At 41.9% G+C, this 12,236-nt stretch overlaps 1 protein-coding gene across 8 annotated transcripts in view; it reads right to left on the bottom strand.

Moving 5' to 3' along the window:
• HECTD4 (HECT domain E3 ubiquitin protein ligase 4) overlaps positions 1-12,236 on the bottom strand; it is a 184,566-nt gene that overhangs the window by 73,968 nt on the left and 98,362 nt on the right. For 3 of the 8 annotated variants that reach the window (XM_032310376.1, XM_032310377.1, XM_032310381.1), the window contains exons 16-24: positions 11,979-12,099; positions 11,164-11,292; positions 9,140-9,264; positions 7,506-7,659; positions 6,890-6,990; positions 4,856-5,054; positions 2,585-2,731; positions 1,373-1,477; positions 118-281 (exon numbers count right to left, since the gene is read on the bottom strand). In XM_032310376.1, the coding sequence (XP_032166267.1) occupies positions 118-281; positions 1,373-1,477; positions 2,585-2,731; positions 4,856-5,054; positions 6,890-6,990; positions 7,506-7,659; positions 9,140-9,264; positions 11,164-11,292; positions 11,979-12,099 (1,245 nt within the window). The remainder of the gene's footprint in view (positions 1-117; positions 282-1,372; positions 1,478-2,584; positions 2,732-4,855; positions 5,055-6,889; positions 6,991-7,505; positions 7,660-9,139; positions 9,265-11,163; positions 11,293-11,978; positions 12,100-12,236) is intronic. The other 5 variants (XM_032310379.1, XM_032310383.1, XM_032310380.1 and 2 more) reach the window with 3 other exon arrangements.

The raw sequence follows: 12,236 nt of genomic DNA, 5'->3' as shown, positions 1-12,236 counted from the left end.
CACCCATGGGATTGTCAGGCAGTCTGCACAATGAGCTGGGAAATGGACTAGAAGTAGTTTTCCACGCGAAGTCCTTTTTCCTTTGTGAGCAAAACTAGCCCTAGCTGAGCCTTTTACCTTTGTAAAAGTTTGGACCGCAATAGCTCCTGACAGGCTTCTTCTTCTTTGGTAATTTCTGGTCCATTGTACAGGATTCTCAACATGGAACAAGCTAACACAGACAGACCTAAAGCCAGGTCTACCAGAAAGGGCAAGCCTCCCGACACATCCTCCGACGACTCCTACAACGCAGACAGGGGCAAACCACACGGGTCAGTGTACACAGCGGAGCTCCCGCACCTGGGCTGCACCACGCTGTGATGTCCCTGACCACAGGGGCTCACAGAGCAGCAGCATGTGTCACTGCTATGGGACACAGGACTGTCCCCAACACCATGAGGAGAAAGATGGTGGCAGGGGGCAATGACCACAGAGTGAAGTCTCAACACAATTCTGGAGAGAGAAGAGCTGGTAAGACTCCATATTAGAGACAGCACAAATCTCATGCAAGATTCTTTGGCTGGATTCCTCTCTGCCATGCCTATCCGGGTGTAAGTCATGGTTTTGTTTTGTCACCTCCATCCTGAGCTCGAACCAAGATGCTGTGAATCCCTTATACTGAATTCATTCAACAAACATCTGAGCATATCATTCTAGGTGCTTGAGACACAGCAGAGAAAAAGATTCCTGCCCTCACAGAGCTTTCATTCTAGCAGACGGTTCCACTCTAGTGTGTGTTAGGCTGGCTAAACTCGAGCAATCTCCAAGTCTAGAATAGGCTTCACAGATCAGACAACTCAAGGGGTTGGAAGAACTACCACTCGTGCCCGCCCCCCAAGGGAAAAGAATTTATGTAGATTGCTGGGGGAAGTAACTATTTGGCACCGCTAAAAGGAGTAGACTAAACCCATATACAGCATATAATGTGGGTAATTAAGCAGAGACAGACCTAGACTAGCAAGATGAGCCTTTGAGAATAGAATGAAAATCTGATCCCACTATTCGAAAAACCCAGAATCCCAGTGCTTGCTTCCACTAGGTGTTTGAGTCTTCTTCGCCCTACGGAAAGATGCTGGAGGCCGATCACCTCTCCAGGCTTTGAAGACGGAGCCCCTAGCAATGGATTCTGTCTGCGCTGCCAAATGAATTTTGGGTCACAGCTAGTTTTATTCCACGAGACTACTACTTATGATAGTCTAGGAATGCCAAATGGAAGAGATGGATGAAACCGCAGCTCATATTCTGCCCTATTTCCAGGGCAAATATGATGTATGTAACCAAGGCACACAGGAGAAAGTACATTACGCCCACAGCAGTGGTTAGATTCAAGTACCTGAGCGCGAACTGTGCAAGCAAAGCCCCACATAGCTTTATCGGGAGTGTTGTGTTCACGGCCACTTCTCATTTCAAAGGAGAAGGTGACTGTATCTCCTTCCACCTTAAAATTTAAGGGGGGGAAAATACACTTTAAAAACAAGACACATGATTTTCAAGAGAGCAATGAATTTCAGAGATTTACTTTCAAAAGGACCACTGCAATATTTTACTCCTTTTCTCAATCACTTGACTCAAATTCTATCCCCTCTCATCTGGACACCAAGCTCTTGGGTGTCTCTCCTGATGACGTAGATTTGGGGATGGGGCATCTGTGAAATGGGCCATGACTGCCCAACAGCAGGATCAGAGTAAAGAGTAAATCCTGAGCATAATTTAAATAAATCCCTCAGGCTTCTACTCTCTCTGCCCTCCCCCTGCCCACTTCACCACCTCACTCGTGCTGGTACGGTAGGCAAACGGCCCGTATCTTCAAGAACACAGAGTGCTGGAAGACCTTGCTCTGTTTTACAGAACCAACACCACGAGTAAGAAACAAAGTGTAGGAAATGAAACAATGATTACAAGTGTCGTGCTGATGTGGGTTTGGATACATCCAGTCTAGACGCCTGGACATAACTTGTTGTCTGTGACTGAATTAAAGAGGGTACGTAATGCATTTGAGATCAAGGCTCCAAGAACAGACTTCGGAGCCGTTTTCAGGTTTTAGTGGGCATCTCAGTTCATAATCATATTCTAGGTAGATATGTTATTATTCCAGGGCCCAGATTATAAAGCAATTTGAGAATGGATCATTAGTACTGCTCCAAAGGCCCAAATTCATTTTGTGAAAACACTGATTCCACATTTTTAAACTGCAATGGCCCTGTGTTCTAGAATACCCATCACAGGAGAGGGCAGAGAAGAAGCAGGCTGGAAGAACTAGCGGGCCATTTAATGCACAGGGAGGGAAATGCTGTGAGCATTCAGTCCCTGGAGAACAGATCCTAGCTCCGGAGTGGACAGGGGTCCGAGGCCCTGAAAGTCAAAGAACGGTCATTCTGAATGAGGTAGTTGAGTTTCCAGGCCTGGCAAGATAGCCCCATCTCAACAAATGCACCCATGGACAATTCCTTTTTTTTTTTTCTGGAATTGGAGTTAATACTCGGGCCCAGAGGGAATGAGGGTTCATTTTTCTTTTCTAGGAAGTGGATCTGACTGGATACCATACCTTCACCAAGTCTTTGGGCCAGCCAGTTCCTAAGACACTACGGCTGCCATATCCCAGTGTGTTGCCTCCATACTCAGCAACCTTCCTACTGTTTGTGTTAGGCCCCGCATATATCACCAACTTCAAAACAGAAAATATACTGTTAGACTGTAAAAGAAAAACAAAAACAACATCTACAAATAAAAAGGCTGCAAAAAAATGTTTGTTTAAAAACACATTTATAACCAGGCACTGGTGTCATTATTATAGAGCTAATATTCCCTGATTTTTAAGTTACAACTGATACTAGTTTGGGTACAACAAAATATTGCCAAATATTGCTTGGGGGACCTCACATTAACATAGTTCTATTTGGCTATTATACATATATGTTTTAAGTAGTTATTTTAATGCTAAGTCATGACATTTAATTCATTAATAACAGGTACAGTTTGCCCTTTAAGTCCTCCCCCAAATTGATAAAGTGAGCAAATACAGATGGAAAGATGGCTATATCTAACACACAAAAATAAAGGCAAAAACAAATAAAACACACACACATACACAAAAACCAAAAAGTCAATGAATGAGGATTTTTAAAAATGCAACAAATTGAAAACAAGCCATATATCTTTAGAATGTTGCTTAATGGTATAAAAAGAAAATGACACAAATTTAGGCCAGAAAGGGGGCTGCTGCTTCTTGGGTCAGCTTTCGCGTGTCAATATTTTTCTTCAATAAAGGTTATTCATTTAAATCCAATTAACCAACTTTCTAATATGCAAGAGAAACATTTAGAGGTCATTTGGCATTCAAATACTTCCACTGGAAGAAAGAGGCTCTGGGTTCTGTAAGTTCCAAATATGTCTTTGAACATGCGCTCTGACCACCTCTGACCGCACAAGAGAGCTCAGTGTGGATCCAGAAGCTATGCTTCTAACCCTTGACATGTATCATGGTGTGCTCTCTTACCCTGCTGGATCTTTGCTGACCCCAACCAGGGACCACTGGAAAGGTAAATGTTACTTTTATCTGTGGAGTACGTCTCCCTGTACCTGCACATTGAACACTGGCGCGCATGGCCGGTGCTGGCTAGCATGCGTCAGAAGATGCAAATGACTGGTTTTTAAAGGAGAAACAAAATGACACCGACTGATATGCCCATCTCTCCATTTCTATTTTAAACAGTCATAGCACTGTAATATAGGAAATGGGGGTAGCTGATGACAGGAGCTATTAAGTGCCATCAGGGACAGGCTGATGGCAGGAGATTTATTCTCTGAAAGGCCTACCAAAGACCGTTTTCTAAATTCCCTTGCCTCCCAGCTAAAGTGATTTTTGAAGCAAACCTTAAACCCCTCTAGATACCTGGGAGTCTTCCCTGTCCTAAAAGATGATGGGAAAGAGGATTCTATAATTTGTTGAGTGATATGTTTCACCTTCTCAGAGTATATACTGTTAAGAAGTCCTTTATTTTTCACTTACTAATCTTCCTGGATGGGATTTCAGATCTCTGCCCTTAAACAGTTCACAGAGATGACAGATAGCTAACAACAATCTACATAAAAGTAGTCCTGTATATGTACAAGACTATTTGATAATCCTTCAGCTGTTCTCGTACAAGGTTATGTGTCACAAGTTCATTCACCTTTCCTCCTAAGTACAACATGGCAGTTTGCAATGCAACAATATAAACAGAAAAAAAAAAAAAAAAAAAAAAAACCAACAACCACAACCTACAACCCCTCAAATGTTTCCTTTCATTTAAAATTATTAAGTCACTAGGTTGGAAACTATTCTTTCTCAAAATCTACATGGGCCTAGAGGTGCTGACAACAATGAAAAAATAATTTAAATAAAAATAAAATAGATCCTAGTACATCTGAAACTTCTAAAAGTGCACTTTCTCCCAAAGAATACATGAAGCCCCAGAAATGGGCAGTAAAAACTTTCTAGATAATGGACATCGCCTGTCTACAGGAATTCCAAGCATAGAAAGAAGGGAATAGGTAAGCAGTAAGGAAAACTTTCTCCGACTCAGATCTAAACTTTTGAAAGGTTACAGAAGTACACTTTCAACGTGTCATGAAAATACATTTCTTGGAGCACAGAGTGCTGGTTCTTTCATTCCCCACCCACTACCCTTCAAGGCATATCTTAAGAAAGTTCTCCAAAGAGACATCTGCAGACAGAAATAAGTCAAAAATGGTGACCAGGAGCAAAGAAAAATAAGAAGCATCTAGGAAATCAGCTTATTGGAGGTGGAGCCAGTACTAAGCCAGTCTTGCTTACTTTGTCATAGTCATACTGGGAAGAGCATCTGCTGTCGAATCTAAGGTACAGGCAGCGAGCTCCTGGGATGTGGACAGTTTCTTTAAATTTATAGTTGTCTCTGACAGGGTGGACTGTTTCCACAGTCTTTCCAGCAGCCCATGGAGCAGGAATCTTTAAACCAGTGAGAAAGCCTGGCTCTTCTTTCTCTTCCAGCATCCTAAAACCAGACAAAGAGAAAGGGATTTAGCTTAGCAGCATGGAGAGGAAAAAGGAGACATACACGCAGTCAAACATAAAAGATTTATATGTTGGGGGCGCCTGGGTGGCTCAGTGGGTTGAGCCACTGCCTTCGGCTCAGGTCATGATCTCAGGGTCCTGGGATCGAGTCCCGCATCGGGCTCTCTGCTCAGCGGGGAGCCTGCTTCCTCCTCTCTCTTTCTTTGCCTGCCTCTGCCTACTTGTGATCTCTCTCTGTCAAATAAATAAATAAAATCTTTAAAAAAAAAAAAAAAAGATTTATATGTCACTTTATTTTCCAAATCCTTTCAGATTGTAAATGCTTGGTATCAGTGGCGATCAGAAACATTTACAAAACTCCTATATTTAAGGCTCTTTTTCCTTTTGGTTGTTAGACAACATATTTGCATTTTTCCCCTCTTTTCAAGAAGGAAAGCCCAATTCGTATCCAGGAAAGGACCTCACCAGCTCTCATTTCAAGTTACTCAGGAAAAAAAAAAAAAAGATGCTACAAGATTTGTCACTTTCCAAATCCCATGGGATTAGTATCCTGCCCTATCAAGGTCCCTTTTGTTGGTATCCCAAGGTTGATTGTTGAAGACTCCATGAGTCTATGTGCCTGCTTTTTACTGTAATTTTTACTAGGAAAAGCGCCTTCAAAGTCCTCTTATCTACTGTAATTAAACTTTTAAGGACTTCACAGCCCAAGGCTGCAGCATACAAACGCCTACAACCAACACTTAGCTGTCGTGGAATGAACTCTCTTCTTTCAGCTCTGCCCTAGCCAACATGGTGGCCACTTAGTCAACTGTGGCCATTTAAACTGCATCTGAATTAAATACAATTGAAACTTCAGTTCTAGATCACACCAGCCACACTGATGGTTGTATCAGTTAACAGCATGCAGCTGTGGCGGGGGCTTCTGGACAACAAAGTCACAAAGTTTAGTCACTGCGTGAACCTCGGCTGCATAGCTCCCTGCTCTAGAGAAACGGAAAAATCGTTCCTATCTGATCAGTGTTTTTAAAGACAGCTTTAAGATACAATCGACATGTAAGAAACTGCACATATGTATATACAAATGAAGTTTCCTCCTCCTTCCTGGTAATCGAGGCAATCACTTTTTGCTTTCTATCACTAGAAATTAGTTTGTATCTTCTGGAGTTTCACATATATGGAATCATACAGTATGTACTTGTATGTACTTGTGGCGGGGGAAATCTGGTTTCTTCCACTCAGCGTAAGGATTCTGAAATCCACTCCTGTTGTGTGTATCAACTGTCCACTCCCTTTTCTTATGGAGTAGGACTCCATCATACGGATATATTGCAATTCGTTTATCCACTCACCTGCCGATAGACACTGGGTTGTTTCTTGTCTTGGGCTACTCTAACTAAGGCTGTTCTGAGCCTTCATACACAAGTCTTTCTAAGAACCTATGCTTTCTTCTCTCTTGTGTGAGTACCCAGAAGTGGAAGAGCTAGGTCATGTGGTAGGTATATGTTAAACTTTGTAAGCAACTGTCAAACTATTTGCCAAAGTTGTAATATTTTACATCTCCATCTATGGTACATGAGAATCTATCAATCTCTAATCTCTTGATCTGTGGGGAATTTACTCTAACCTGGTCCTAGAAGTCTACAAAGCAATTCTATAATTATCTGCAAAACCTTGACCCTAGAGTCTCTCTCTCTCTCTTTTTTTTTTTTTCCAGTTACATAATCCTTGCTAAAAATCAATGTTGTAAAAGGAGAACCAGGCTTTCACCAGAAGAAAACAAGGCAGGGGTTCCTGCAAGGAAGCAGCATCTTTCACCTCTCATCGGGGAACAGCCTGCCCTTCTGGTCTGATGCACCACATGGGGAACAGCCCACCTCGGCAAAAACTGGACACTGGGTTTTAAGCAGCAAAGCCGTCTGAAACACAAAACCATCATCATGTCTTAAAGCGCTTACTGTCAGGTACCTGCATGGTACTCAGCCATATTTAGAATTCTCACTTTAGTCATCTTTTTACAACCCTTGTCTGCCCTCCTTCACGAAGAAATGCTTTGCTACTCGGACCACTTAACACCATTTCATTCCATGCTGGAATGGCACGTATCCTTTCTATCAGTCCCCAGCAGCCGGCAAGGACTCAGGAGACGGAGCAGGATGGGAAAAATCTCAGCAGCATCGTAGCTCAGCATTTTCACAGCGGCCCGGCAGTCCGTACTTACTGTGAGACTACAGTAAGTAATTCAAACAGACGTGTTTTCCCTTAATATTTCAGTGTATTTCTAGGACACGATATTTTTCCTCATTCCACTATTACTCCCCTTGGCTTCTGACAGACATGGTGATGTCTACTCATCCTTCAATAAACGCACGTGGCTGTAATGTCAAGTGGGTCGGCCGAAGAGCTGCTCGCTTTGGCACACGGAGGGTCCTACCTGGCTGGTATAGAGGACCAGCTGCACTAGCTGAGGCATCAGGGCGTCGGCCATGGTCAGAGTCTGTAAATTTGGATGCATCAGCGAAGTCAGTAGCACTGGAAGAAGGTGACCAAGCATAGTAGCCTTAGTAACTTGTTCCAAGCCTTTTAACCTATAAAAGGTTCAAGAAAACACATAGCTTAAGCAATTCCTAATCACATGGCGAGGCAACCATCATCTTTCTCCAACAAATTCTCTTAAACTGCATTTCTGTGAATTGCTTGAGCACTTACGGCTGTAGCAATTCAGTCCACAAATGTCCCACCTTCCACCACGGAGGGAGAGGGAGACGACAGACATCTAGTAAGCCGTTTCACCTTCAACCTGTGGTTTTGCTACAAAAGCTTACACGGTGCATTTCACAGCACCTCTGAAGCACTTTATAATTGGCTTCTAAAATACAAATGGCTACTCTAGGTAGTTACCACATGCAAAGTTCCCTTTGGCTGTGGTGCCATAGGGGGCTGTGCTACACAGTCTCTGACACAGGAGAAAGAAACTGGCTACAACACAGATTTTGCATTTGTTTTTAAAATCTCGTGACCTCCTCCCATTTTATTGAGATATAATTGAGATATAAGGCTGTATAAATTTAAGGTGTATAACATAATTATCTGACATATGTCTACACTGTAAAATGATTACCTAAAATCACATTCTTAATATCCCAATCCTCTGCTAGAAGAATTAAGGTATGTGACTCACTCAAAAAAAAAAAAAAAAAAATGAGGGTTATGTAAATTCTCCGACGCTACTTAGGATACTGGGATTGGAACAAGAAGCAAACCTCACATCTCTCAGGCTCTCAAGACTGTCCCTCCCCCACCAGGACAAATCTGCACCGTGTGCCAGCAGAGTGGGCTCCACTGTGTGTTAACAAACCCCAGTGCGATGCCTATCTGGGCTATACTGTCCCCAATTCCAATCTGGCCACCTACTCTCTGGGAATGGGTAAGAAACGGGGACATGGGGACAGACAGGCCTACAGGAAGAAAAACCACACTGTAGGGTTGTTTCGGACCAGCATCTGATCCATCAATAAGCACGGATGTAACAGTAAACCATACCTGACATTGTAATGGGGAGGACTAAGAAAGAGCTTTATTACTGGGAAAGAGAAGATTACCCTCTAGGTAGGTCACTCCTGTATTTGCAGTAAAATTACAGTAAAATCTTAACACATCACGTCAGCGTCATCTTTTGCATGGCAGTTAATTTCCCGTATTACGAAGTCATCTCTGCCTCTCTAAAGTCTTTATCATGGGGGAAGCCAGGGCACATGGTGCTGGGCCAGATAACTGAAGGCAAGGCCAGTTTGGGAGCGATGATTTGGCAGACCCAAGTGTCAGCCATGAGGCTGTGCACCGCACCCTCGCTGCCCTCTTAGACCACGGCTGTTAGCCCAATCTCCCCTAAATGCACCACTACAGAGTTCCGCTGCAGTTGGCACTGAAACACTTGCCGTTTCAAACTCTTCTCACATAAATCCCGCTCTATTAAATGAACGTTTGATGTTCTAAATGACTTTGCTTTCATAAGCAAATTCTGCTCCTGAAGGGCAGCAGGTCACAGCTCACGAGCCAGTTCCTCACCTCTGCTCACGGTCAGCTAGGTCACTATTTATGAGGGCAGTTGTGACCTGCTGTAGCATTTCCAACACTTCATCACATCCAGTCAGGATTTGGGTGGCAAGAGCCAAAATACTGACCTTTAGCTCCTAGGTAGAAAATATCATAATATTATTTTTAAGCTCTGTGATGAGTGTACACTCACAATGACAACATGAAATGATGTATTTAATGATGCATTTCCAAATTAAATAATGAGGTGGCCAGAATAAGCCCAAAGCAGGAAATTCCGCTCGGATGGCAAGTAGCAATTTGATTTGGGAGGCTAAGGTCTGGAGTGCTGACAGAAATACGCAGTATTTCACGGGGAGCACACCGGGTCCCTGAGAGAAAAGGCATTTCTCCCATCCCCTCCAGCACAAGAGAGCTCCCGGTGGCCAGCCCAGAAACTGTCCAGGTGGAAGATGGCCTTGGGTGGTTATGAGGATAGCTAAAGAGAAAAACAGAACAGTAAAAGGCGCATGTATAGGCGGTGAATAAAATGAGACAAAACACAACATTCCGAAACAGTACAAGTGACCTTTTTACTTAATGTTTTAAACCATTACACTTGAAAGCAGGCAAGTTAAAAATTCAGTTAAAGTAGCAGGCAGTTCTAGGCTATCAAACATTTAAAAAAAAAATATTAGTGAGTTCGTGGGCAACCAAATACTAAATAATGTGTTAAGAAGTACTAGTTAAAAATCATAGAAATATTTAGTTTACGATTATTTTCTATTTTTTAAAAATGCAACCAACCTAACCCTTTAGGTAAAAAGGGTTTTACCTAATTTTTCCCAGAAATACTGGACAACTCAGCCTCTTCTGCTTTTACCACTAGTACTTCTCTCCATGCGCTAACGAAGAACTTAGGGAATTTAGCCTTTCAAAGAGAAAACACTGGGTTTCATTACTGGACTTTCCTGGGGCCTTTCTTGGAATTATTAAGATGTTTTTATTATTTAAGAGAAAAGGAATTCTGAATGGACAGGCGAAACCACGGTTTAGGTTACGCAGATCCTATCAGCTGCCGGGAGCTGACAGCGGCACAGCGAGGGCGTTTCACGTGCCTCCTCTCTGACCCTCACAGAGCCTTACGAGGGAGACCTACTGCCCCTCTTTGCTGATAAGGCAAGAGAAGTTAATCAATAGTATCAGCATTTGAAATAATTAATTCATGCATTTTTGCCTATTTAAAAACTGACTATAATAAGATCAACTCATTCACAGGAACTAGCAAGTATAAGGGTTTCATATTTCATAGTAAGAAAAGGGCAACTGTAACAGCTTTCAGCTTTTCGGCTTCCTTAGTTAATTTTTCAGTGTGTTTTAGTCAACACTTTAAAGAAGAATCAAGTTCTTATTGATTTCTCTAACTCTCTCACAAAGAAGAAATTCTGAAGAACAATGCAAATAACAGCCTCCGGCATCTGTCAAAATGATAACATCCACTGCTATAAAAAAATCTCTGGACTGCTATAAATTGCCATGTGGGAACAAATTATTGAGTTTACACAGAAGCTAATGTAAAAATGATTACAGAGAATAAAAGAAACTGTAGGTTTAGAAATTATTCGATATAAAGGTTGCAAGAAAATTATCACCTTTTTGAAGTTATTTGAATCGAGAGAATATCAAACCAGCCACGGTGTGAAAATTATTTCAAATGTTATGCACCCAGATTTATTTTATCCACATACCCATAAATTTCAGATGTGCAGATCACTTGTAAGTGCCATATTTTGTATTCTTTAAAAAAGATGAAAATAAACAAGGCACAAAAAGATTGACAGGAGCACATGGAGGACACACTATGAGAGTGTCACAAATATGGTAACCACTGTGCAATGACATAAAAACCTATGAAATGAGTGACCTACTATTACCTCTCACAAAAATATAAGCCACATGGTGAAATCTGACATCGTAATACACAGAGATTTAGCCAATTAAGCTGTGCTTTTACACACAGGGTAGAAAGCATCGTTAGAAGAAAGCTTGGTGTTTACCTGTACCTTCAATGTCTCTCCCTGCAAGGAGTTGTCACTGTCATCATTCTCATCGGGTTTAATCAAAATAGTGTTACTGAGAAGGTGGTTCTGAACTGCCATCAGATAGCGCAGGCAGGAGGATGCAGCCTTTAATACAAACAAGGGCATTTAGATGATCTACACCCTACTGAAAGGGGTCATGTAATCCTCATGTGTTTATAAGATTTGGACAAGGGAAGCAAAAGAGAAAGTACAGAAAACAGACCAGGTTAGTTTCTCAGGTGACTATTTCCACATGGCTTTTGATACGTCACTTGACAAAATTTACTGTAGCTTTGTGCCTTCTGCTACAGAATTCACACTTGTCACACAGGTACTTACTTGAATTCTTCCCTCTTAATAATTTTTCCTCCCACCCTCTTCCCCTCTCATGCATCTCCACCAGAGAAGAGTCAGTCTACCCAAACCCTTAAGAGAATTTCTCGGTTCTTTCCCATCTGTGCAACAGTGATGCTTTAGAAAACAATGCTATAGTAAAAATTAACAGGAGGGGAAATCCTATTTTAAACAAACCCAAAACATCCAAACTCAAACAATTCACCGCACCAAGACATTTAAGCAGGAGGAATAAAGTCTTTAGAGAAAGTATTCCAAGTGGATTCGTACAGCTCTATATTTCCAGGAGAAACAGTCACCCACTGACTTTCATCAACTAAGGCTGCCTTGGACAGCATGTGTGTTACGGCAGTGTGTACATACACACCTCAATAGGGTAACATGAAAACGGGGACACATGATACAATTCTGCCTTCATGAAACACAGTGTTACTTACAGGCACGGTTGAAAGGAGTTTTTGAAAATCCTCTTTAGAGACGGTTTGGCACTTGGTGATTAAGATACAGGATTCCCGAACAACGATCTTCAGGATGTAGTGTAAAAGTTCATCATTTAGTCTTTAAAATGCAGGAAAAATGCAACAATAAGATACTGGTGGTTTAATAATAAAAGGATAAATTGTATACAGTTGGTATGAGATGACAAATAGAAGACACAAAATTAACTGGTTCTGTAGGTAAATCATCCCACTCAG

Source organism: Mustela erminea, chromosome 13 (genome assembly GCF_009829155.1).
Source record: "Mustela erminea isolate mMusErm1 chromosome 13, mMusErm1.Pri, whole genome shotgun sequence".
In the NCBI taxonomy this organism is placed as follows: domain Eukaryota; kingdom Metazoa; phylum Chordata; class Mammalia; order Carnivora; family Mustelidae; genus Mustela; species Mustela erminea.
Note: the sequence above shows the minus strand (reverse complement) of the source record. Positions and strands in the feature narration are given on the sequence as shown.